At 40.7% G+C, this 25,709-nt stretch overlaps 1 protein-coding gene across 1 annotated transcript in view; it reads left to right on the top strand.

Annotated features, from left to right (window-relative positions):
- Positions 1-207: 207 nt before the first annotated feature.
- Positions 208-25,709, top strand: part of SWAP70 (switching B cell complex subunit SWAP70) — a 78,200-nt gene continuing 52,698 nt past the window's right edge. The window contains exons 1-2 of the mRNA XM_055423396.2: positions 208-409; positions 24,744-24,884. Coding sequence (XP_055279371.1) covers positions 311-409; positions 24,744-24,884 — 240 coding nt within the window. The 5' untranslated portion in view covers positions 208-310. The remainder of the gene's footprint in view (positions 410-24,743; positions 24,885-25,709) is intronic.

Below are 25,709 nucleotides of genomic sequence, written 5' to 3'. Positions count from 1 at the left end.
GCAAGTACCGAAAAGTGGCCCGAGCTGGTTTTGGAAGCACTAGGGGAGTGCGTGGTGTCGCCTGTCTTCCTGGCCGGGAAACAAGGCCGGGCGTCCCCACCCGCAGGGATAGGCGGACCACGCGACTCCGTGCTGCCTCTGTGTGAGCGCGGTTCCCCCGCGGGCGCCGAGTGGGCGGGGCCTGGCGGGGCCGGGCCTGGCGAGGTCACGTGACCGCTCGGCCGGCGGGGGAGGCAGAGGCCGAGGGGCTTCAGACGCGCAGAGTGGCTGGCTGGGCAGTCGCGGCAGCCGGAGGAGCAGCGCCGCAGCCATGGGGAGCTTGAAGGATGAGCTGCTCAAGGGCATCTGGCATGCTTTCACCGCGCTCGACCTAGACCACAGCGGCAAGGTCTCCAAATCCCAACTCAAGGTGGGCACACCCTCTCCGGGACCCCAATTCGCCCCTCCCCGGCGCGCGCTCTACTATCCCCGGGTGGAGGTGGGCAGGCGGACGGTGACCACAGGGAGTGGCAGGCCAGAATGTGGCCGAGCGGCCTGCTTGGGGTGGAGGGGGCAGAGATCGGCATGTGGTATTTTTTGGACTCCCTCTTGTTTTGCGTTAGTTTCCCCAGGGCTCACCTTGAGCAAGGGACCGCGCGGGTGGGGACCCTGAGCGGCGAGCTCGGCTCCCTGTTGGCGCAGGAGGCCGGGAAAGTGTCAGACTCCGAGAGGGCGGTGGGAAGCTCCCTAGGAAACTAATCCAAAGTTTCCTCCTTACTCTGGGAGAGGAAGGGGCTTGCCCAAGGTGACTGGGCAGAGCCCTCAAAGGCGCACACTCCGCACCGGGGCAGTCCTCAAAACGGCCAGCTGCACCGCAGGCAACCGGGCAGTTCCGAGAAGGGAGGGAGAAGTGCCCCAGAGCCCGGCCCTCGGCGGCCTCAGCTTTTGGGGCGCTGTGGCAATGGGGGACGCTTTCCGATTAGTGAGGAAGACCTGGCGTCCTCAAGTCTGGATCGAGTCCTGAGTGTGCCGAGTCCCGCAGGAACTTAGCTTCCGGGTGAGGAGCTCTATCTGGCACCCTGCAAAGTCTTTATTGTGACTGCCAAAGACCCCATCATTAAGTGAGAGTAAGGTATGAATAAAGGAATGCTTGTAAATTGAGTAACCCCAAGCAGGGCAAGTGGCACTTGGCCAGGAGAAATTGGCAGCTTCTTGAAAGTTTAAAATATGGAAACAGACAAGAAGAAGCATTCATAGGCATTTTAAAATATACACATTTTGGATATGAACGTCTCGTTTTCTTAGCCTCTTCTGGGAGTGAATTTCTGAAGATCGAGTTTGCTTTGTATATTTTGTGCAGTCATCAAGAGGTTCTTGTGACTAGTGGCTTTTACGCCAGTAGGACTCAGCATTCTGCCTGTTTTCCTTTCACCCTACTCTTTTTTTCTTATACACAAAACCATAGTCTGGAACAATTCATAGAGATCATCCACTAATCTTTATTTGAATAAATTTTTAAAATTAACAGAGTAAAATTAACTTTTTTGGTGGATGGTTCTGAGTTTTAACATACATAGATTTCTATAACTACTACCAAAATTGGGTTTCTGTCAGTTACATCATCCCCAAAATTTCCTTCATGCTGCTCCCTCTTCCTTAACTGCTGGCAATCAATGATCTGTTCTTAATTACTGTAGTTTTGTCTTTTCCACAGTGTTATAAAAATGGAGTCATAGAGTAGGTAACCTTTTGACATTGGCTTCTTTTATTTAGCATATATGCCTTTGAGATTCACTGATGATGTTGTATCAATAATTCCTTTTGTTGCTAAGCAATATTCCAGTGTATGGATATACCATGGTTAATCCATTCACTCTTGAAGAATATTTGTGTTATTTCCAGTTTTTGGTAATTATGAACAGAGTTGAATTTTACTCTTCACTGTTTTTACTTTTAATTTACCTATACCCCCATGTTTAAAGTGAGTTTCTTTAGATGGCATGTAGTTGGTTCTTGGTTTTTTAATCCATTTTGATAATCTGTAATTTGTGTGTATTGACCAATTACATTTAATTATTGATGTGGTTCGATTTAGGGCTAGCATTTTACTGTTTGGTTTCTGTTTGTTTCCACTATTATTTTCATTTTTTTGTCTTCCAGTTGATGACGTTAATGAAATGTTTCCTGTTACTTTTGTTGTATACCATTCAGCATTGTCTTTGTGGCTACTTATGGAAAAGGTGTCTGGAGGATTCTTGACTGCAGGCTTGGTGTGTGTGCATGCTAAGCCACTTCCATCATGTTGACTCTTACCTCACGGACTGTAGCCTGCTAGGCTGCAGCCCCTCTCTCCATGGGATTCTCCAGGCAAGAATACTGGAGTAGGTTGCCATGCCCTCCTCCAGGGAATCTTCCCAACCCAGGGATGGAACGAACCCACCTTTCTTACATCTGCTGCATTGGCAGGTGAGGTTTTTAACTCCTGGTGCCACCTGGGAAGCCTAGGCAGGAAGTAAATTCCAGTTCATAACTTTTACCCACAAGATGTAGATAATGCAAATGTGCATTTTTATTTTATCACTTTGTCAGCTTAACTGAGAGATTTGGGGATTGATTGAGTTCTGTTCATCTTGCCAATGTGTCTGGAATTGGAAATATTAGAAAATTGCTATTTAGTTCTCTCCTTTTTGGAGTTTTGACTCTGTAGTTTGACTCTGGTGGGCTACAGTCCATGGGGTCGCAAAAGAATCAGTAATCCATTGGCTCAGAAGAATTTTTGCCTTAATTTGCTCATTCATTTGTTCTTAAATGACATTTGTGTATACTCTGTGTAAGGTATCATGGTAATTTCATTAAAAAATTAGTATTTTTAGGCTCTTTAAGAGTTAATATCTTGGAGGAAATATAGAATTGATTTATTAAATAGAAAAAAAAAATTACACACCCAAAATGAGGTTAAAATTTATCTCTTTGGAAAACTATATGGGCATTCTAAAATACGTTTGACACTTATCTTTTTGAACTGCTTTCACGGTTTTTGACGTGCGTGGTGACACTTCATGTGTTATTAGATACTGTGCCTAGGTGGGCTGCCGTCTATGGGGTCACACAGAGTTGGACACGACTGAAGTGACTTAGCAGCAGCAGCAGCCTTAATTCTAAGGGTAATATGGATAGCACAGGTGGAGGAGAAAGAAACATCAGTTTTTGCTTTTAAAGAGTTTAAATTTTGGTAGGCAAACTAAACTTAAGCAGCCATTAGGGAAATCTCTCTCTCTTTGTCTTTCCGGGTATATATGTAGATTATATTACTCAGAGAATTACCCTATCCTTAAAAAATGTAAGATCTGGTGACAGAGATAAGAAGTACAGAAATACTGTTGAGAGGAAGATGCTGAATGTGATAGAAGGTAAGAGGCCATGAGATTTTAGAGGAAGGACCAGTAGTTTTTACCGGTGAAATTGCTTCATGAAAAAAAGCCTTGAAGTGACCTCTGAAGAAAGCTAGTGTGTGATTATGTGGAATGGGGGAGAATTAAGCCCAGTCTATTAATTCATTCAGCAGGTAGCCTGGTGACTCAGTGGTAAAGCATCCACCTGCCAATGCAGGAGACAGGGCTCGATCCCCTGGAGAAGGAAATGGCAATCCACTCCAGTATTCTTGCCTGGGAAATCCCATGGACAGGGGAGTCTGGTGGGCTACAGTCCACGGGGTCGCGAAAGAATCAGACATGACTTAGCAGCTAAACAACAAGAACAGCAGCGTTCGTTCATTGATTCATTTATTCTTTCAGTGGATATTGACTGCTTTTAGCTCTAAGGGATCCATGTGAACTACTGCAGGCCACAGAAATTCATCAGGCATTTATGTATAGAGACTTCTGTGTGACTTATTTTGATTGGAGTGTAGGATATGAGTGTGTTTGTGTGTAGGAAGCAGAAAGAGTTTTTGAGGTTCTTGATGGATGGATGTTTAGCTGGAGATGATGTTCTTGAAGTGCGGGGCTGTTGGTACAGATCTAGTAGTTGAAACATGGAAAGAGGAGAGAAATTCAACAATGGCCTTGGAGAATGGCTAGAGTAGATGGAAGAAGAGGAGCCAGATGTGAGATGTAAGAACCACTCTGGGACAACATTGGTGCTGAGGGAGAAGGGATTTTTCAAAGAAGACATGGTCTGTTATCTTTGAAAATTTTATTATGTATATATATTTGGAGATTGTAAAATAATGACTGATTTTTCCCAGCTGTAGGTTATAAACTACATATTTCTTCTTTTCTGAAGGGAAGTTATGAAGTTTTCTTTCTTTTCTTTTTTTAAAAATTATTTTTGACTGTTCTGGGTCTTCGTTCCTATGTGGGCTTTTCTCTAGTTGCGGCGAGTGGGGGCTACTCCTCATTACGGTGTGCAGGCTTCTCATTGCAGTGCTTTCCCTTGTAGTGGGGCACAGGCTCTAGGGTGTGTGGACTTCAGTAGTTGTGGCTCCCGGGCTTTAGGGCCCAGGCTCAGTAGTTGTGGCGCTTGGGTTTAATTGCTGTGCGGCATGTGGGATCTTCCTGAATCAGGGATCGAACCCATGTCTCATGCATTGGCAGGTGGATTCTTTACCATTGAGCCACTAGGGAAGCCTGAAGTTGTGAAAAGTTTGGAATATTGGCATTATCTTGGGAATAAGGTTATCTTTTACTTTTAAGGAGGTTACTTTGTAGTATAGTTCTCATTTAGATAAATGTGTTTGGGTCTCTGCTATAATTAAGTATTTTCCTTGAGGGACCCCCAGTTTAGTACAAAAAGCTTATTTTTTTTAATTTATTTTTTTATTTAAGGGTAATTGCTTTACAGAATTTTGTTGTTTTCTATCAGACCTCAACATGAATCAACCATAGGTACACATATATCCCCTCCTTTTTGAACCTCCCTCCCATCCCCTCCCCATCCCACCCCTCTTGATTGATGCAGAACTCCTGTTTGAGTTTCCTGAGCCATATAGCAAATTCCCGTCGGCTATCTATTTTACGTATGGTAATGTAAGTTTTCTTGTTACTCTTTCCGTACATCTCACGCTCTCCTCCCCTCTCCCTGTGTCCATAAGTCTATTGTTTCTCCATTGCTGCCCTGTAAATAAATTCTTCAGAACTATTTTTCTAGCTTCCATATATATGCGTTAGAATATATTTATCTTTCTCTTTCTGATTTACTTCACTCTGTATGATAGGTTCTAGGTTCATCACCCTCATCAGAACTGACTCAAATGTGTTCCTTTTTATGGCTGAGTAATATTCCAACGTGTATATGTACCACAACTTCTTTATCCATTCATCTGTTGACGGACATCTAGGTTGCTTCCATGTTCTAGCTATAGTAAATAGTGCTGCAGTGAACAATGGGATACATGTGTCTTTTCCCATTTTGGTTTCCTCAGGGTATATGCCTTCGAGTGGGATTGCTGGGTCATATGGTAGTTTTATTTCTACTTTTTTTTTTTAAGTAATTAATTTATTTTTTATTGGAGGCAAATTATTTTACAATATTATTTTGCCATATATTGACATGAATTCGCCCCTATTTCTACTTTTTAAAGGAATCTCCATACCACCTTCCATAGTGGCTGTATCAATTTACATTCCCACCAACAGTGCAAGAGTGTTCCCTTTTCTCCACACCCTTTCCAGCATTTATTGTTTTTAGACTTTTTGATGATGGCCATTCTGACCAGTGTGAGGTGATATCTCATTGTAGTTTTGATTTGCATTTCTCTGATAATGAATGATGCTGAGCATCTTTTCATGTGTTTGTTAGTCATCTGTATGTCTTCTTTGGAAAAATGTCTGTTTAAGTCTTTTTCCCTCTTTTTGATTGGATTGTTTGTTTTTCTGCCATTGAGTTGGATGAGCTGCTTGTATATTTTGGAAATTAATCCTTTGTCAGTTATTTTATTTATTATTTTCTCAAAAGCTAATTTTTTAAAAAAAATGTTAAGTTTTAAAAAATTTACTTTATTGAAGTATAGTTGATTTAGAATATTTTAATTTCTACTGTACACCAAAGTAATTCAGTTATACATATATATATATATACACACACCTTCTTTTTCATATTCTTTTCTATTATGGTTTATCACAGGATATTGAATATAGTTCTCTGGACAGTAGGACCTTACTGTTTATCTGTCCTATATGTAATAGTTTGTGTCTGCTAATCACAAACTCCCAATCTATCCCTCTCCCACATCCTCTCCCCCTTGACAGCCACAAGTCAAAAAGCTTATTTTTGACACCTAAATTTTATTATTACATAATAGTCTGTTTTTGAGTAAAACAAAAATTACTATCTATAGAAATTTTGAAACTTAAAATCCAAAAAAATATTAACTTAAGAAAGATATTTGTTGAGGCAAACGTAGTTTCATGAAACTTATCAGTAAGATAAAACTATAGAAAGAATTTGAAAACTACTTGTGACTTACATAAACTCCTATAGAAGCAGATGTTGAGTAGTCCTCTAGTCACAGTGATGTTTCTTGTTAACCCCCACCCCACTCCCTCCGTGCCGTCATGCCCTCCCATGAATAGGGAACCAACTCTGCCTCTTTCCTTACCTTGAGTCTTTTTTCATCTTCCTCCAACATTTCCTGTTATCCCCTCTAGCTTCTTGCTGGCAATCTGTGCGCCCTCTCCAGGTGACTCTTTGGCTCCAGTTGTGGCATTTCTGGCTCCCCACCTGAATTGTAGCTGTATAGATCTTCACCCCCATAGTCAGCCTATGTACCCCTGTAGAAGTCATCAGCTGTATTAGCTTAATTTGTAATTGCAGTGTTGCAAGGCAACACTGTTCAAATTGTCATTGGTTTGCTCTCTTTTTCAGGCTGGAATACAGAGGGATACTAAACTAAGTTACCGTTTTAAGTTAAGCTTGTTCTGATTGTGTAGAGATCTACTTTTCAGCTGTGAAAGTAGATAGCAGTAGACTAATGGTGGGAAAGAAATCTCAGAAACCATTCTTTACTTGCTTTTATAGAACAGTCCTTCCTTAGAACAAACTAGTTTATTGTATGCAATTTTAGTATAGTCTATGATAACTGATGAGAGGTTAAAAACTGAGAGATTTTGATGGAAATTTTTCTGTATAGGAAGATCCATACATATAGGTGGCTGAGTAAACATTATTGAGCTTAATGTTTTAGAAATTTTTTTCACCAGTTTTTCCCTTGGTTTTGATGTTTGTGCCCTTCTTTTGTCTGTTGTTGTTGTTTAAGGAGGGACATTTGTGTGTAGATCCTATATTTTAGGAAACTTCATTAATGTGCCATCTGAATCAGACATTGTTACTTTTAGGTTATGTAAATTTCTAAAAATCATCAGGGAAAAAGATATTGGACATATTATTTGAAGGAGAAGCAGCAATTCTTCTCCACTGGTGTTTCATTTTATTTATTTATTTATTTATGGCTGTGCTGGGTCTTTGATGCTGTGCATGGGTTTTCTCTAGTTGCAGCGAGCAGGGGCTACCCTCTTGTTGCAGTGCATGGGCTTCTCATTGCAGTGGCTTTTCTTGCAGAACATGGGTTCTGAGGATGCCCAGGCTTTAGTAGTTGCAGCTGTCAGGCTCTAGAGTACAGACTCAGTAGTTGTGGTGAACAGGCTTAGTTGCTCTGCAACGTGTGGGATCTTCCCAGATCAGGGATGGAACCAGTATCCCCTGCACTGCAGGGCCAACTCTTAACCACTGGACCATCATGGAAGCACTCCACTGATATTTTAAAAATATCTTCAGATGATTTAGAATTTCGATGGTCTTGCAGAAAGATACTAAATCTCCAGTGTTACTTAGTGGGGATTCTTGGAATTCTAACACATGCAATTCTAAGAAGATGAAAAGATGAAGCCTATCATTTAAAAAATGTAAACCAAAAAACACTTTTTTGAATACCTCCTATATATACGTGGTGTCAGTTCAGTTCAGTCGCTCAGTCGTGTCCGACTCTCCGCGACCCCATGAATCATAGCACGCCAGGCCTCCCTGTCCATCACCAACTCCCGGAGTTCACTCAAACTCATGTCCACAGAGTCGGTGATGCCATCCAGCCATCTCATTCTCTGTCGTCCCCTTCTCCTCCCGCCCCCAACCTTTCCCAGCATCAGAGTCTTTTCCAGTGAGTCAACTCTTCGCATGAGGTGGCCAAAGTATTGCAGTTTCAGCTTCAGCATCAGTCCTTCCAGTGAACACCCAGGATTGATCTCCTTTAGAATGGACTGGTTGGATCTCCTTGCAGTACAAGGGACTCTCAAGAGTCTTCTCCAACACCACAGTTCAAAAGCATTGATTCTTCGGTGATCAGCTTTCTTCACAGTCCAACTCTCACATCCATACATGACCACGGGAAAAACCATTGCCTTGACTAGACGGACCTTGGTTGGCAAAGTAATGTCTCTGCTTTTTAATATACTATCAAGGTTGGTCATAACTTTCCTTCCAAGGAGTAAGCGTCTTTTAATTTCATGGCTGCAATCAGCATCTGCAGTGATTTTGGAGCCCAAAAAATAAAGTCTGACACTGTTTCCACTGTTTTTCCATCTATTTCCCATGAAGTGATGGGACCAGATGCCATGATCTTTGTTTTCTGAATGTTGAGCTTCAAGCCAACCTTTTCACTCTCCTCTTTCACTTTCCTCAAGAGGCTTTTGAGTTCCTCTTCACTTTCTGCCATAAGGATAGTGTCATCTGCGTATCTGGTGTTATTGATATTTCTCCCGGCAATCTTGATTCCAGCTTGTGCTTCTTCCAGCCCAGCGTTCCTCATGATGTACTCAGCATATATACGTGGTATAAAATTCATAATTTTCAAAAGAGTACTTAGGACAGTGAAAAGTACGTATCATCTATACCCTGGCCCACACTAGTTATCTACCCTCAAGGTAACCATTGTTACTAATTTTTTTTAATATTCCTTCTAGAAATCTAAATGTACCTTAAAATTGAACTCTCCTACACTGGTGGTGGGAATGTAAATTGGTGCAGCCACTATGTGGAACAGTACGCTGCTGCTAATGCTGCTAAGTCGCTCAGTCATGTCCGACTCTGTGTGACCCCATGGACAGCAGCCCACCAGGCTCCTCTATCCAAGGGATTCTCTAGGCAAGAATACTGGAGTGGGTGTATAGAGGTTCCTTAAAAAACTAAAAATAGAATTTCCATATCCAACAATCTGACATCTGGGCATATATCTGGAGAAAGCTATAATTAAAAGAGATACATGCATTTCTTCACTGCAGCACTATACAATGAATGGATAAGGAAGAGATATATATATCACAATGGAATATTACCTAGCCATAAAGAAGAATGAAATAATATCCATAGGAAATAAATTTCCACATCGGAAACAAATTTATGGTTGCCAAAGGGGAAGTGGGGAGGAAAGGATAAATTAGGAGTTTGGAATTAACAATTATAAACTACTATATTGAAGACAGATAACTAACAAGGACCTTTTGTATAGCACAGGGAACTATACTCAATATTTTGTAGTAATCTATAAGGGGAAAAAATCTGAGAAAGAATATCTGTACACCCCCCTCCACATATATATGTACCTGGATTACTTTGTTGTACCTGAAACTAGCAGAATATTATAAATCAACTATACTTCAAAAAACAAGTTCCTTAAAATTATCACTTTTATTGTTATTAGTAAATGCTATTTTCTTAATTATAGTAAAATCTAGTGATATTTTTGCAACCTCTATTATGATTTTACTTTATAATTATGGTTGCAGTGTGAATTACATGTCAGTGCTGGAAATATCTTGAAATAAGCTTATTGTCACTGCACTTTTATCCTGTTGTTTTTAGAAACACAGGATTTTGTTTTGTTTTAAATTGTGCCCTTTTGAGGTAAAAGAGCTCACAACTAGTAAGAATCTAAATGAAAACAATTTGAGGAGCAACATGAATACTTTGAATCTTTATTCATTTCTCAATGATAGATTTTCAACTAAATGTTTTTAAATTTTGGCCATGCAGTTGTTTGCATATCTTGTGAATAATGTCATGTGTTTTGTTCCCATGTAGGCATTTTGCCTCAAAAATTTTTAATCTTGCTAGTTTCAGAAGTAATTGAGCCAGGCCAGCAATCTGTTGAAAATATAAAGGAAGCAAGTTGCAGTAAAGAGCTTTCTTTGTGTGAAACACAATGTAAAAGATTTGGTTAATTCTTGTGAATTTGGCATGTGTAAGTATTCCCTCTCTAATCTTTAGTGTTATGTTTCTGTTAACCCCTGTGGTTAAAGCTGTTTCTGTTCTGAAAATCTAATTTAAAAAAAAAATCCCCATTTAGAGGACCAGAGCATGACTCACGAGTGAGTCTGTGAAAGTCTTTGTAAATATTTTTTTGTATCTCACCAAAATGAAACAGTAAAGACAGCTTTCCAAATAAAGAGCTTGTAAGAGACATGTAAAAATCTTAAAATGGTAAATGGATTCTAGATTATTTCCTTTTTCCATTTGCTAGAAACTTTTCAGTAAGATAGATTGGAAGTTTTTATTGAAATACAGTAAGCTTTTGCTTTATTGAGCGTAGTATGCAATCTGTGAGGTGTTTTTTTGTGTGTAAACTTCCATCTTAATAGCCAGTGCATTTCTAGTCTTATAACTCAGTGACTCTTAACCTTCCTGGTCCCCATTTTGTATTTCCTTTGGGGTCTTACTGCAGTCCCAGAGGTACATAGTAACTGGAAGCTAGAGACGGAAGAGGCTTTGAATGACCTTTTCGTTTGCCCTCTCATTTTCCCCCAACAGGAGGGTTACTGTAATCCCCTCAATGACTGTTAGCACATTGGAATCCAGATACTCCCAACTTTTCTCCTCAGTTCCTCTTACGTGTGTCCCAGTTCCTTTCCTGAGCCTTTGGCTCAGTTTCCTTTATGTTCCCCAAGGCTTCATTTCATGAATCTGTTTTTCTGCTCTGCTCTCTGCTTTATTTACTTCTTCTCATTCTACCTTCAGATTCCTTCTTTTTTTTTTAACCCCAATCTATGTCTACTTGAAACTGCTGTTTGCTGTTTAGTTGCTAAGTTGTATCTGACTCTTTGCAACCCCATAGACTGCTGTTTTCGGAGATTAGGGTTTTAATTGTGGGAAAGTATTTGGGAGGAAATCTGCATATAGTCAGATTTTATGTAAGGAGATCTTACAGTTAGGAAGAGATTTCTGCATTATTAGAAAAACTAATTTTTTCGTCTCAAGGTTCTTCTCTGTTTTCTCTACCTTTTGCTTCTTTCGGAATTATTAGTTTTACAACTACCAGGAGAGTGTTATTACGTGGGCCTGGTGTACCAACCAGAAGTGCCATAGTTAGGATGAAAGCTGTTCTGTCAGGTGGACAACGTTGAAGGTATTATACTTCACTGGTTAGGCAGCTCTGGGAGGATGGAGCAGTCTGCCTTACCAGGCTGCACACCTCCATCAGTTCTTTTAGTTCCTAGGATATTTGATGTCTCAGCCAGGTGCTGTTACCTTGGAGTGAGAGCAGGAGCTGGTGCGCAGCTGACTTAACTCTCGTGACTCCCTTCAGTGATGATTTGAGAAGATACTATTAGATAATGGGACACCCGCTTCCCAAGTGGCACAGTGGTAAAGAATCTGCCTGCCAATGCAGAAGACACAGGAGATTTGGGTTTGATCTTTGGGTCAGGAATATCCCCTGGAGTAGGAAATGGCAATCCACTCCAGTATATTCTTGCTGGGAAAATTGCATGGACAGAGGAGCCTGGTGGGCTGCAGCCCATGGCATTGCAGAGTCAGACATGACTGAGCACACATGGATGCGTGCAGTGGACCACCAGGGTGTTAGTTCAAACTAGGTTGGAATTCTGAAGTTCTTCATTGGGATGATTTTGGGGAATTTGCTTTGCTCATTGTATTTTAAGTGTGTGCGTGCTCAGTCCTGTCCAACTGTTTGTGACCCCGTGTACTGTAGGCTGCTAGGCTCCTCTGTCCATGCAATTTTCCCTGCAAGAATACTGGAGTGGGTTGCCATTTCCTACTCCAAGGGATCTTCCTGACCCAGAGATCAAACCTGAGTCTCCTGCGTCTCCTGCATTGGCAGATGGATTCTTTACCACTGTGCCACCTGGGATCTGTGAAATGGGAATAAGAAGACATTTAAACAACATACTTGCTTGAATAGATGAAGCTCACAGCCTTTATGGGTGACAGCAGAACATTTACTAGCTAACTATTTCTTACCATACACTGATGTTGAGGAAAACTAATCTACAAAGCGGCATATAAATTTGAAGGTTTTACTCTATACCTTTTGCTCGGACTCTGGGGAAGTGAAAATTGTACAACATTGCCCCTTACATTGAGAAGCGTGTGGTTTAGTAAAGAAGACAATACATGAAATGACTGCAACAAGTTAATATATAAGCCCGTTCTACAAGTGTGGAAAATGAGAACTGTGGAATATGATGTCCAGTACATTAGCCATTAACCACATTTAGCTATTGAGCATTGAAAAAGCAGCTAGTCCAAATTGAGAAGTGCTGTAAGTATGAAATATACACTGGGTTTCAGAGACTTAGGACAAGAATGTAAGATATCTCTTTAAAAGATTTAAAAACATTGATTACATGTTGTAGTTATAATATTTTGGATATATTAGTAAATTTAATTTTACTTTTTTTTTTTTTACTTTTTGCATCTTTTTACATTTAAAAAATGTAGCTATTAAAACTTTTAAATTCCATTTGTAGTTTGCATTCTGTTTCTATCAGATGGAGCTGCTTTAGAAGTTTAAAGGAAATAGAGAAAAAGATGCACACAGTTGTAGACAAAAAATGTTTCATGGAAGAGAGAGACTGTCAGCTGCTTTTGGAGGGAGTGGGGCAGATCTTGTCAGGTATAGTCAAAGAAAGATGGTAGTTACTGTGGCGGCACTGTGCATGAGAGCACGAGCTGAAACTTGCAGTATTGTGAGCGAGAAGGAAATACTTTGAGTAGAGTGTTTGTTTTGAGGCATGGTGGAAAATCAGGATTTAAAGGGAGATGGGATTACATGTTAGATGATTTTGTTCTTGTACAGAATAATTGATTACTGTGTATTTGTTGACTATGTTAGAATGAGTAATTTAGAACTGATCCTGTAGAGAGGGGGAGTTATTAAAATTTGGAGGGTAGATACGTGACAGAGAGAGTTCTGAGATTCTTCTGATGATGCGGGTGTGATGATCCAAGGTGAGAGGCTGGAGATGGGGAGACCAAGTGAGGGACTGCTGTGAAGATTGATGTGTGCTAGACTGGGGTGGTGGCCGTGGGAGTCAAAACCGACAAGCTCCCTACTCTCATGGAGCTTGAAGTCTTGTGAGTGAAATGTATCAGCAAACTGACAGTGCAAATATAATTAGAGAAAGAAATACACAGTGCTGGGAAACACGGAGGAAGGGAACTACTTAGCTGTGGTGAGGATTGGAGGCATTGGGTCAGAGAATGCTTCTAAAGCAATAGTCAGTTGTCATTGACCTTAAGGAATGTGTGCAGCTCCTCAGTAAGCACATTTGTGGTGAAAGATTTGGAAAGTAAATCCCTTGGAGACAGAGGGAAAAGTGTCAGGAGAAAGAGAGCACTGATTAGGGAGTCAGGAGACTTGTTTTATTGTTTATGTGTGACCCTGGGAGGTTTCTTCTTGCCGGGCTTCATCTTTCTCATTTGTGAAATGTAGAATAGCAGACAAGATCTTCAAGGCTTAGTCTTCTAATTGAACTTCGTCAGCTTGATGTGTTTACCACATCATATCCTGATGAGTGGTCTCTGTTAGGGCCTCAGAAGGGAGAATGGGACCTGTTGCTGAGAGCAGGAAGCCTTTGTTCCCCCAGCCTCACCTTCTCTGGTTAGTCTTTCATCAACAGAGAGACACGATCAGTTGGTGAGGAGAGGAATTGACCCTGGGGGAGGGGATTGAATTGGATCCAGAAATAGGACAAACTATAAAAAAGTACAAGAGGAGAGTCCCTAGTTTTGTTGTTAAGGGAATAATGGTACCACAGTCAGAATCAGGGTGGGAAACCTATTTTGGGGAGAAAGATAATGAACTCTCCTTTGGATTTTTTGGATTGAGACAAATTTAGCCTGGAAATTTTTAATATTAGTGATATAAACCAGAGCTCAGTTGAGAGGTCAAGACTAGAAAGGGATCTGGGAGTCATTAAGGTGACTTGTTGTCAGAATTAAGGCACTTTTTAAGAACTAGGGGCTTAAAATTGGGCTTTGGAAAATGTCCAGAATGGGAGAATAAAGGGTGAGGGAAGTGAACCCATAAAGGTAGAGCAAGGTAGAGCTAGTATGTCATGGGACCAAGAAAGTCTTAAGTGGAGAGGATGATCCAGACTGCCAGAAACTTGGGAGAGTGAATTGTTTAGAAGATGTCTGTCCCAGGTTGGGTTCCCCAGGAAGCAGATGTTGAGACAGAGCTGTAAGTGCAGAAGGGTTATTGGGGAGCAACATGTATGGGGGAGAAAAAGAGAGAGGAAGCAGGATTGGGAAAAGCTGTAAATCTAGGACATGAACTTGACAAAACCAGGAGCTCTGGAGCAAAGATGGCCTCTTGGAGGACACCCACACTGGGGACAAATGATGTCACTACTTTGCTCAGTCATTGGCTGCGGTGGACCCTGGAGGTACTAATAGCTGGAGGCTCAGCTAACCTCAGCTACTCCTTGTAGCCGGGCCTCAGTTCCTTTCTTGAGTGCTGCAACTCTGTGTCTGCCACGGAGTCTTTTTGAGAAAGCAATTTCATGACCCTGATAGGGATAGAAAGAAGCCATATTATAGTGACTAGAGGGGACAAGGGGCCAGAGTGGTCAGAGGATGGGGCAGCAGAGGTAAACCCTCAGATCTGTGATCTTTGTAATCACCTTGGGTATGCACTATGGCTTCAGATCTCTTGGAGAAGAGTATGCTAAATTAAACTACCTGGTTTCTCTCTCTTCTACTGTACAGTTCTCTCTCATACACTTGTTAATTTCTCTTGAGTCCTTTCCTCAAAAATCTTTCCTGGAATTTAGAGAAACTGGACTGCTTTACTAGGTCTCAGGTCAGATGAGTAATGCCTGCTAATTCTGGGAGTGTTAGTGACTAATAGAGATATTGTATAGAGTTGTTTTTTTTTTTAAACTTCAAAAATTATCTGAATTAGAGATTCCAATTAAACAAAAATTCTTTCTGGAAAGAATATGCTGGTAGTTTAGTGAAATACATTAAAAAAACAACACCCCACATCTAGATTAAGGTGATGGAGAAGCAAACTAAATGAAACTAAACCAAAAAAATAAATAATGAAAATTCTTAAATGGGACTCATTTAGCAAACATTTGTAGGCATCGGACACTCTCTTCTCTTCATAAGGTTTTAGTATTACAGGATAGATACATATAGACCCTCTCTTTAAGGAGCTTACAGAGTAGTGGGAGAAACAGATAGAGGCTTACTTCTTATACGTGAATTATCTCCTTAAAGACATTTGTTTATGCTGTGATCCAGTGGGAGGCTGGAATCTAAAGGAGGCTGCTCAGATAGGGAGACTTTGTTGCCCACAGTGTGGCTTCTTCAAGAGGTATGGCAAAGCATAGTTCTTTATGAATGACTAAAGTGAGTTAATTTCATCAACTTTATAGTCCTACAGTGATCTCTTCATATAATTTTATTGGTGCTTTCTAGCTGGAATTTTTAAAAATTCATTTAACATTAATAATTTTACATAAATATATTTAAATTTTACATAAATGTAAAAGCTTCGCCTTTTCTCATTTTAAAGATAGTACATAGAATATTCAAACAATACCTTAAAGTATAGAGACAAAGATAAAAGCACCTGGAATTCTACCACTAAAGGCAGATGCAGTTAACTTTGCATGATTATCCTTTTAACATTTCTTTGTCCCTCCCTATCCTTCCTCCATCTCCCTTACCCTACAAGCATATACATGCATGCACACATGTGCATATACATATATATTCTTTTATGTAAATAGGATCCTATTTCATATGCTTTTGTAACCTGTTTTCTTAATCAGTGTGTTAGGGTCATGTTTCCATGTCAATGCACATAGACACAGACCCCCATCATTCTTTATAATGGCTATGAAATATTTTACTGTGTTGATGAGTCATGCTTTATTTAAGTGCTTTACTACTCATAGATATTTGAGATGTTTTGGTGCTTTCAGCCAGGGATGCTGTGAAACTTCCTACAATGCATAGGACACTTCTCCCTGCTCCCCAACAAAGAGTTATCTGGTCTAAAATGTCAGTAGTGGTGGAGAAAACTTGCTCTATACCTTCTCTGGTATTGAATGTTGGCAATTTTTACTCTCCTGTGTCTGCTCAAATGCCAGGAGTTGCTTTTCAGGTAGAAAAGTAGTTGCTTTTTTAATGTGCATTATGTTGATTATTAGTGAAGTAAAGCATCTTTTCCTATGTTTATTAGTCATTAGCTTCTTTTGTGATTTTTCTATTCATGTCTGTTGTCCGTTTTTAAAATTAGGTGTTCATTTCTTACTTAATAATTTCTAGGAGTGGGTGGCTCAAAGGTTAATGTGTCTGCCTCCAATGCGGGAGACCCGGGTTCGATCCCTGGGTCAGGAAGATCCCCTGGAGAAGGAAATGGTAACCCACTCCAGTATTCTTGCCTGGAGAATCCCATGGATGGAGAAGCCTGGTAAGCTACAGTCCACGGGGTTGCAAAGAGTCGGACACGACTGAGCGACTGAACAGAACAGAACAGTACAGAACAGAACAGAACAGAACAGGAGTAATTTGAGTATTGGAGCTATTAGCCTTTTTTGTTTATGATGTCTCTTTTTTAAGGGAAATTTAAGAACTTTTATGTGGTCAGATTTACCAGTATTTTCTTTCTGATTTCTGAAGAGGGCCAAGTTAGTGAACTATCCAAAATAACTTTTTAAAGATAGTCTATTTAAAATGTAATCCAGTGGCATATACTGTAGTTTCTTGTCGTTGTATAGTTGCTGAGTCGTGTCTGACTCTTTTGCAACCGTGTGGACTGTAGCCTACCAGACTTCTCTGTCCATAGGATTTCCCAGGCAAAAATACTGGAGTGGGTTGCCATTTCCTTCTCCAGGGGATCTTCCTGACCCAGGGATTGAACCTGTGTCTCCTGCATTGTCAGGGGGATTCTTCACCACTGAGCCACCTGGGAAACCCATGCTGTAGTTTAATGGCGTGTATTCTGTGGACAGCATTGCAACAGGTGATTTTGAGTTAGCTATCCTGCCTTAATGTGTCTGTGAGTGTTATATTCCTATTGAGTCCTCCCTTAACCCTCTCCTAGTCACTGAAGGATATGGAAGAACAGTTTTAGGCAGGGTTTCCTCCTTCTCTGAGCCACGGTTAGGTATTTGAGATATTGCTAGTGTATGAAGCAGAATTCACATAAGTGCTAAATAGGAGTTCAGTGGACAGAGCGGGCAGTGAAGGGTTCCTGGAGTTTATGAAGAGTGACCAAGTGTTGAATGATGCAACTAGGTAAGAGAGAACGTTTCCAGCACAGGGCTTGATTGTGGGACAGGCAGTTAGGAGAGTTGGGTTCTTGCTTCTGATTTGTTACTCATCAGTTCAGTTCAGTTCAGTTCAGTCGCTCAGTCGTGTCTGACTCTTTGCGACCCCATGGACTGCAGCACGCCAGGCCTCCCTGTCCATCACCAACTCCCGGAGTTTACTCAAACTCATGCCCATTGAGTCGGTGATGCTATCCAACCATCTCATTCTCTGTCATCCCCTTCTCCTCCTGCCTTCAATCTTTCCCAGCATCAGAGTCTTCTAATGAGTCAGCTCTTTTCATCAGGTGGCCAAAGTGTTGGAGTTTCAGTTTCAGCATCAGTCCTTCCAATGAATGTTCAGGACTGACTTCCTTTAGGATGGACTGGTTGGATCTCCTTGCAGTTCACGGGACTCTCAAGAGTCTTCTCCACCACTACAGTTCAAAAGCATCAATTCTTCAGTGCACAGCTTTCTTTAGAGTCCACCTCTCACATCCATACATGACCACTGGAAAAACCATAGCCTCGACTAGACAGACCTTTGTTGACAAAGTAATGTCTGGTTTTTAATATGCTGTCTAGGTTGGTCATAGCTTTTCTTCTAAGGAGCAAGCATCTTATATTTCATGGCTGCAGTCACCATCTGCAGTGATTTTGGAGCCCACGAAAATAAAGTCTGTCACTGTTTCCACTGTTTCCCCATCTATTTGCCATGAAGTGATGGGACCAGATGTCATGATCTTAGTTTTCTGAATGCTGAGTTTTAAGCCAACTTTTTAACTCTCCTCTTTCACTTTCATCAAGAGACTCTTTAGTTCTTCCTCACTTTCTGCCATAAGGGTGATGTCATCTGCATATCTGAGATTATTGATATTTCTCCCGGCAATCTTGATTCCAGCTTATGCTTCATTCAGCCCAGCATTTCTCATGATGTACTCTGCATATAAGTTAAATAAGCAGGATGACAATATACAGCCTTGACGTATTCCTTTCCCTATTTGGAACCAGTCTGTTGTTCTGTGTCCAGTTCTAACTGTTGCTTCCTGACCTGCCACAGTGTGTGTGGCTTAGACACGTCTCAGGCCTCAGTCTTTTTATCAATGAAATAAAGAGGATATTTCCTAAGATTGTTGTCGTTGTTAAACTTATTATGGATTTACTGTCAAAGGAGAAATTTTAGAAGGACTTTGTTCAGCATTTATTGAAAGCCTTCTGCATTCTGAGTAGCATGCTAGGTACTGTGGGAATGCAAGGGTGGTTAAGACATGGACCTTTCAGAAATTTGGTCTTATGGGAGAGAGCAAATCATGTGCGGGAGTGTAAAATAAGAAATACAGAGTGCTTGGGAAATGCAGAATGGGGAAAACCATCTTGATTTTGGGTGGTGGAGGCTTTAGAAAGGAATGGCATTTATGTTAGGTAGAAATGGAGATGTAGAGAATCCCAGGGACGGGGGAGCCTGGTGGGCTTCCGTCTATGGGGTCACACAGAGTCGGACACGACTGAAGTGACTTAGCAGCAGCAGCAGCAGCAGGGGTGATTGGAGCAGAGGCCCGGAGGGGGACAGGGAAGTGATACAGGGCTTGCTTGAAGTGCTGTACTCAGTCGCTTCAGTTGTGTCCGACTCTTGGTGACCCTATGGCTTATAACCTGCCAGGCTCTTCTGTCCATGAAATTTTCCCAGCAAGAATAGGAGTGGGTTTCCATGCCCTCCTCCAGGGGATCTTCTTGATGCAGCGGTTGAACCTGAGCATCTCCTGAGTCTCCTGCACTGCAGGCTGGTTCTTTACTGCTGAGCCACTGGGGAAGCCCCTAAGGTGTTCTGCGTAAACTTGTTTGGCTAGTTTTGTACAGTTGGTGCAGAAGGGTGGGAAAAAATAAGACTGAAAGGTAAAGTGGGACTGGCTTGCCAAGGGGCATAAACCTCCTTGGTTTTTACTTCTGTAGGCTTTTTATGACTTTTAGGCAAGGTGAGAACGTGAGGTAAGCAGCCCTTGAAGATGACTGTGGTAGAAGTGGCTAGCATGGTGATTGATTGCATTCAGGGACTTGAGTCAGAGATGACGTTGAGATTTCTGAGGCTGAGTATAATAAAGATAATTTAAGAGAAAGCAAGCAGGCCTTAAGCAGTGACAAGCAGGACGAAAAGATTTTGTCAGGAAAGGGAAAATGATTCCTTGTGGTAAGGGGCAGGATTTCTATTAAGACAATGCTCTTAAGGCAGGACATAGCATGGGTAGGAAATTGGTCATGCTGTTAGGAAGAGTTTTCTGGTAATTTGCCATTAGCTTGAAATTTTATTAATCAGACAGGAATTTTCATGCTTTAAAAAAAGATTACCCATTATGAATTTTAGTTCTGTAATTGTGTCCCTTGAGATAAGCTCGTTGGGATCTCCACCCCTCTTTTTTTCAGTGTTGAATTTTGCCCATTACGCACATCCTGTAAAGGGAAACAGTGTGTGACTGGGGGTCGGCTTGGGGGGAGGTTCCTTTCAGAGAACTTTGTAATCTCTGCATCTTCGGAAGGGAGAAGGGTAAGCATTAGGCCCTCATGTGTGTTAAAACACTGTGTTCATCATCCTTGATTTCTTCCCACGATAGTTGGAGTAAAATACTTAAAAAGGGTAAACGGCAAACCACTGAACAGGAACCAACCACACGAGCAGTTAGTCATTTCTTGTCAGCAGAGGCCTGCAGAGGCACTGGCAGACAGCTATGAAGGAACTGGAATGACGAGGGTCTGGCATGGATATGGATCTTTTATTGTAGTAACAATAGTTTATTCTTCAAATTGAGGAATGAGAGCAAAGTTGCTTAGCAATTATGTGGGCGTTGAAAGAATGGCCTTTGGAGGAGCAGGCATTTGAAGTAGGATAAATTCAGCTTTCTCAAGAAACTTACAAACACCGATTAGCGTGATTCAGGGGCAGTCCTTTTACAAATCAAGAACATGTAGCCCTATTTCCTCCTGATGGCTTTGGTCCTCATCTGTTTTCCAGCATTCTCATCTGGAGAGGAGGATGGTAACTCTTGGAACAGTTTCCCCCAAAGACAGGTGCTGGGAGATCAGGGCTCTGAGAAAGAGTGGTGCTAGATTTCTAGGCGGATGTGGTTCTTCACCATTGGATCTAACTTTGTTCCACTAAATAGCTATAGCCATCTTGCTGAGTGCTGGAGAACTGACCTGGTGGGCACTGGCCCATCACTTCACCTTAGCAATAACAGACATGCATGGCCACAGCTTGCAGGTCACTTTTGTATGGTCAGGGCTCTCTGTCCAGGAGGAAAGGGAAAGTGGTAGGGCATGGAAAGGGCGCCAGCGTATAAGGTTTGGGTTCTAGTCCTAGTTTCACTGCACCAAAAACTATGTGATTTGGGAGACATCTCCTCATCTCTGAATTAGCTTCATCTGTAAAGTAGCAGTACTATCTCCTCTCCAGGGGTAAGACGAAAAGCAACTAATGTATAGTGTGAGTCTACTCTAAAAAAGCATCAACTGCTGTGTGAGTTTATGGAGATTTTACTTCTTGTTACTAGTTTATATTCTGGCCTTTAGGAATCCTCTTTTTTTTTTTTTGAATACCTTTTACTTAAAAACTTTGAGATACTGTTGTTACTTTGTTTGAAGAGGACTTCCCTGTTCTAGACCTTACCAACAATGAAAAAAGCTGAATTTCTGATCTAAACTATAGTTCTTTCTGTTGAGTTCATGAAACGAGTTTTGGTTGACAGTTAAGGATTGGACTTTTGAAAACATTAGTTTTAGAAACAAGTCACCAACTCTTCATTTTGCAGTGAGGGTACTGAGACTAAACAAGTAAGCAGCAAAATATTCTAATATTTAAAAAGGGTAAATGGCAAACCACTGACCAGGAACAGACCACATGAGTACAGTGGGTACGCAAGTCTCCTCCTCCAGGGTCCTTTAATATAATCTGATGCCTCTCTCACAGTTTGCTTAACTAAAATAAGGTGGTTAAGAAAGTTATCCCTGAATTCAGTTATCCCTGTATTTTTTAAAAGTGCTATTTAATTATCCAAGGCTGTAGTCTAGGGTTTAAATCTAAATCTTCAGTGAGATCACTAGATGGAACTAAAGCACCTACACAAAGGTGTTGATTTTTGAAAACTGTAAACATAATGTTCCTTATTACTGGAGAGTGTTGGACCAGGGTTTACAAAACCTGACTTAGTCTCAGTTCTCCTAAGTCACCTTAGTCAAGAAAAACAAATTTAATCTCTTTGAGCCAGTACTCACCATCTGTAAGATGGGAAGGATGACAATATAGCATCTAAGGCCTCTACCAGTACTTTAGTTGGAGGGTCTGTGAAACCCAAAGCAGAGAAAGGGATGGTTGTGGGAGAGATTGGTGTCTCCTTTTTTGTACCCTGAGAATTTTGCATTTATCAGTTACTTTTTTCATATTATCCCTCTATCTGGAAAACCTTCCAGCTGCCCTTTTCCTACCCAAAGTGTCAGTGAAAGTGGTAGTCACAATCAGTTGTGTCCGATTCTTTGTGACACCATGAACTGTAGCCTGCCAGGTTCCTCTGTCCATGGAATTCTCCAGGCAAGAATACTGGAGTGGGTTGGCATTTCCTTCTCAAGGGAATCTTCCCCACCCAGGGATCGAACTCCAGTCTCCTGCATTCCAGGCAGATTCTTTAGTCCGAGCCACCAGGGAAGCCCTTTCCTACCCAAAAGCTCTCCTTATTTTAAGGCCTAGGTTACATTTCATTTAATACATGGAGTCATCGTAGCACACACTATTCTTTCTGAACTTGTTTATTGCCCTTATACCTTATTCATCCATTAGTCATGGTACATTGCTGTGGAATATGTCTCCCTTTTATACCTGATTTTTAGGGGGTAAGTTAATGTAGAAGATAAAGTGTAGAGTTTGAAGATTAGATTTAGCTGTGTGGTACTTCCCTGGTGGTCCAATGGCTGACTTTACGCTTCCAATGCAGTGGGCCCAGGTTCCATCCCTGGTCAGGGAACTAGATCCTTCATGCTGCAGCTAAAGATCCTGCCTGCTGCAATAAAGATTGAAGATCCTGAGTGCTGTAACTAAGACTCAGCGTAGCCAAATACATTTTTTTTAAATTAAAAAAAATAAATATCGAAAGATTTAGTGTGAGTTTAAGCTGGCCATTAAAAAAAATGTGTGTGTATGTTTATGTGCTTAATTTTTAAAATAGCTGTTACATTTTTTGAATAGGTGAAAATTTTCCCGAACTTAATAAAGAGGGAGATACAGTGAAATCTTTTGGTCTTGGTCTGCAATCAAACTAGTTTTCCCTCCACTGTTATCTGTTTCTTATATATCCTTGTAAAGTTTAAAAATTTTTTTCTTCCTTTTTCTTTTACATAGAAGCACACTGTATGTAGTCTTAGGTACATTGTTTTTGTTTTCACTTAAGTTACCTGGGAGATCTTTTCATGTTACTACACAGTGAGTTCCTCATTGTTCTTAAGGTTTTATGGATATACCATAGGTTAACCTGTGGTTGGGAGTTTTTACTTGGGTAAAGTCCCAAATAATTTTACAATCTGAATGACTGTTGGGCCTTATAAGAGGACTATGTTCTTTATTTTTCTATATTCCACAGTGTGTTGCACTTTATATTCTTGAAGTTGATCCTCACAAAACCTCTTTGGAGGTAGATAATTACTCTATAGGTGTTATAAGGTAAATAAAGGAAATGTCTCATTTTCTGACTGTGGTGCAAAATTCAATAAAAGCTCCACCGTGCCCTTTTCATGTGCTGTACTACTGGCAAATAGTTCATTTGAGAAACACAGCCTGCTTTGTAGGGCTGATAAAAGTCTTCATTACTTCATCTATAACCATTTGTGTACTTCCTTCACTTTACTTACTTCCTTAAAACCAGCAGAGCATGTAGAAAAGGATCTCCACATAAATGAAGCTTTGAGAAACAAAACAAATGTAGAAAGAAGATATGCAAATGTTATTTTTATAGATTAATTTTTTTAATTGTAAAAAATTCTAACTGAAATATATGTATGCAGAAAAAAGTGACTTGCTTAATGGAATTGGAAGTATTCACTGAGGTGAATGTGGCTCCTTAAGCAATTGAATGGGTAGGGCTGAGAAAAATAGGGAAGATTTTAACCTGGGATTTAACAAACATCTAATAAGATTTTGTGTTAGAGGAAGTACAGCCTTAGCGGTATAATTTGACCTGTTTAGAATGCACAAATGAGATGGAAGGAATTTAAGTTTTATTTTTAAATTTTCACTTAATATGAAACACAGTTAGTACTCAAATAGCCCAAACTGCTAACTCAACTACCTGAATGTTAAAGTATGCATTTAGATTATGGCAAGACCAGAATGCAAATTCTCTACAAAATATTTTCAGCCATTTTGGTGACTCCTGAGATATTTTTGCTATTGATTTTTTATATATTTTTAAACCAGGCACTTGACTTCTTTCTCTTTTCATATTTATACCCTTTTATACTCATCCTGAAAACTTAACCTAGCATCATGGAGTTACAGAGATGGTTGGACGAATAGAGATTACTAATCAATATTTGATATATTTGTATATTAACTTGGCCCTTTATATTGAACAAAAGAGAGAAGTGAAGCAGAGAGAGGTTATGGCCAGCCTGGCTTGGCCACCTTATCCACAGCCCCCAGCTGCAGCTCTTCAGTACCATGTGTTTTCTTTTACAGCTTTAATTGACTGACACTGCTCTGCTTAGGGAGATGTTCAATGCTGAGCACGTTCTCTTGCTCTTTCCTCCCTTTTTCTTTCTAATGTGGGCCAATTAATAAAAGCCTACAAGGAGTATGTGGAGAAGGGAATGGCAGTCCACTCCAATATTCTTGCCTGGAGGATTCCATGGACAGAGAAGCCTGGCAGGCTATAGTTCGTGGGGTCGCAAAGAGTTGGACACAGCTGAGCGACTAACACACACACAAGGAGTATGATAGTTACAGGTCTCTCATGGAGCCTGGCTCATTGTAGGCAAGTAAAAGAGACTTGTTTGAAGTGAACCAAAACTGGAGAGGGAGTGAGACCCTGTTGATAACAAGTGGGGAGCCTGGCAGCTGGCAGTTTACTTTTCATCTTTCTCTCCCCAGGGTAGGAGGCAGCCATTTGTGTTTGAAGAGTGAAGGTGCCACGTGCTGGTTAGTGGATGCCTCTAAACTGCTCTCTTTCTCCCTTATAGGTCCTTTCCCATAACCTGTGCACGGTGCTGAAGGTTCCACATGACCCGGTTGCCCTTGAAGAGCACTTCAGGGATGATGACGAGGGACCTGTCTCCAATCAGGGCTACATGCCTTATTTAAACAAGTTCATTTTGGAAAAGGTATGATTCTAACCTCTTCCTGCTTATAGCGGTGTTCAAGTTACACATTTCAAGTGGGCCCCACACACCCTTGTTGGTGAGTTCCCTAAGGAGTTTAGTTGTGAAGCATCTCGAGATAAATCAGAATGAAAGAAGCGACTGACGGTGCTTCCTCTTTCTCTCTGTCCTCCAGCGTCTTCTAAACCTTGGTTTGGTATTTTCACAGCTGGCTCTTTTTTTGAAATTAAGAAATGTATTTTGTGTTAATCTGTACCTGTCTTCTTTTGGGGAACTTTTTTTTTTCTTTTTAAATTCTGGTTCCATATGTACCAGAATTGTTAAAGCATGGATTTGATGTGGTAAAATATCTATACTTTATAGATATTATACAGCAAAGTTTTCATCCTGGACTTTTCTGGGTACCACGTGGATGTTTCCTCTGATACGTTATGACTAAGGATGCTATAAACTATTAGGTGTTTGGAAGCCAAATACAACCTATTGGTATTTTCTGTCTCATTTGAGTTCTCCTTTGGTTTGGATAATTAAAAATTCACGCATTAAATTGTTAGATTTAATGTTCTTTTATTTTTTTTTTTAAAGAAAGTAATCTAAATTAATGGCGCATTTAATTAAAAGCATTTGTGATTTAAAAGTTACGAAAGGTAGGAATTCCCTGGCAGTCCAGTGGTTAGGACTCTATGCTTTCACTGCTGTGGCCTGTGTTCAGTCCCTGGTTGGGGAGCTAATATACTGCAAGATGCAGCCAAAAAAAATAAAATAATTAAGTAAAGTCTTAAAAAATTACATAAATTAGCTTGTTATTAAATAGGCAATTAGTACAAA

Source organism: Moschus berezovskii, chromosome 14, assembly GCF_049115385.1.
Source record: "Moschus berezovskii isolate FMDL1 chromosome 14, NW_MosBer_1.0, whole genome shotgun sequence".
Classification (NCBI taxonomy): domain Eukaryota; kingdom Metazoa; phylum Chordata; class Mammalia; order Artiodactyla; family Moschidae; genus Moschus; species Moschus berezovskii.
Note: the sequence above shows the minus strand (reverse complement) of the source record. Positions and strands in the feature narration are given on the sequence as shown.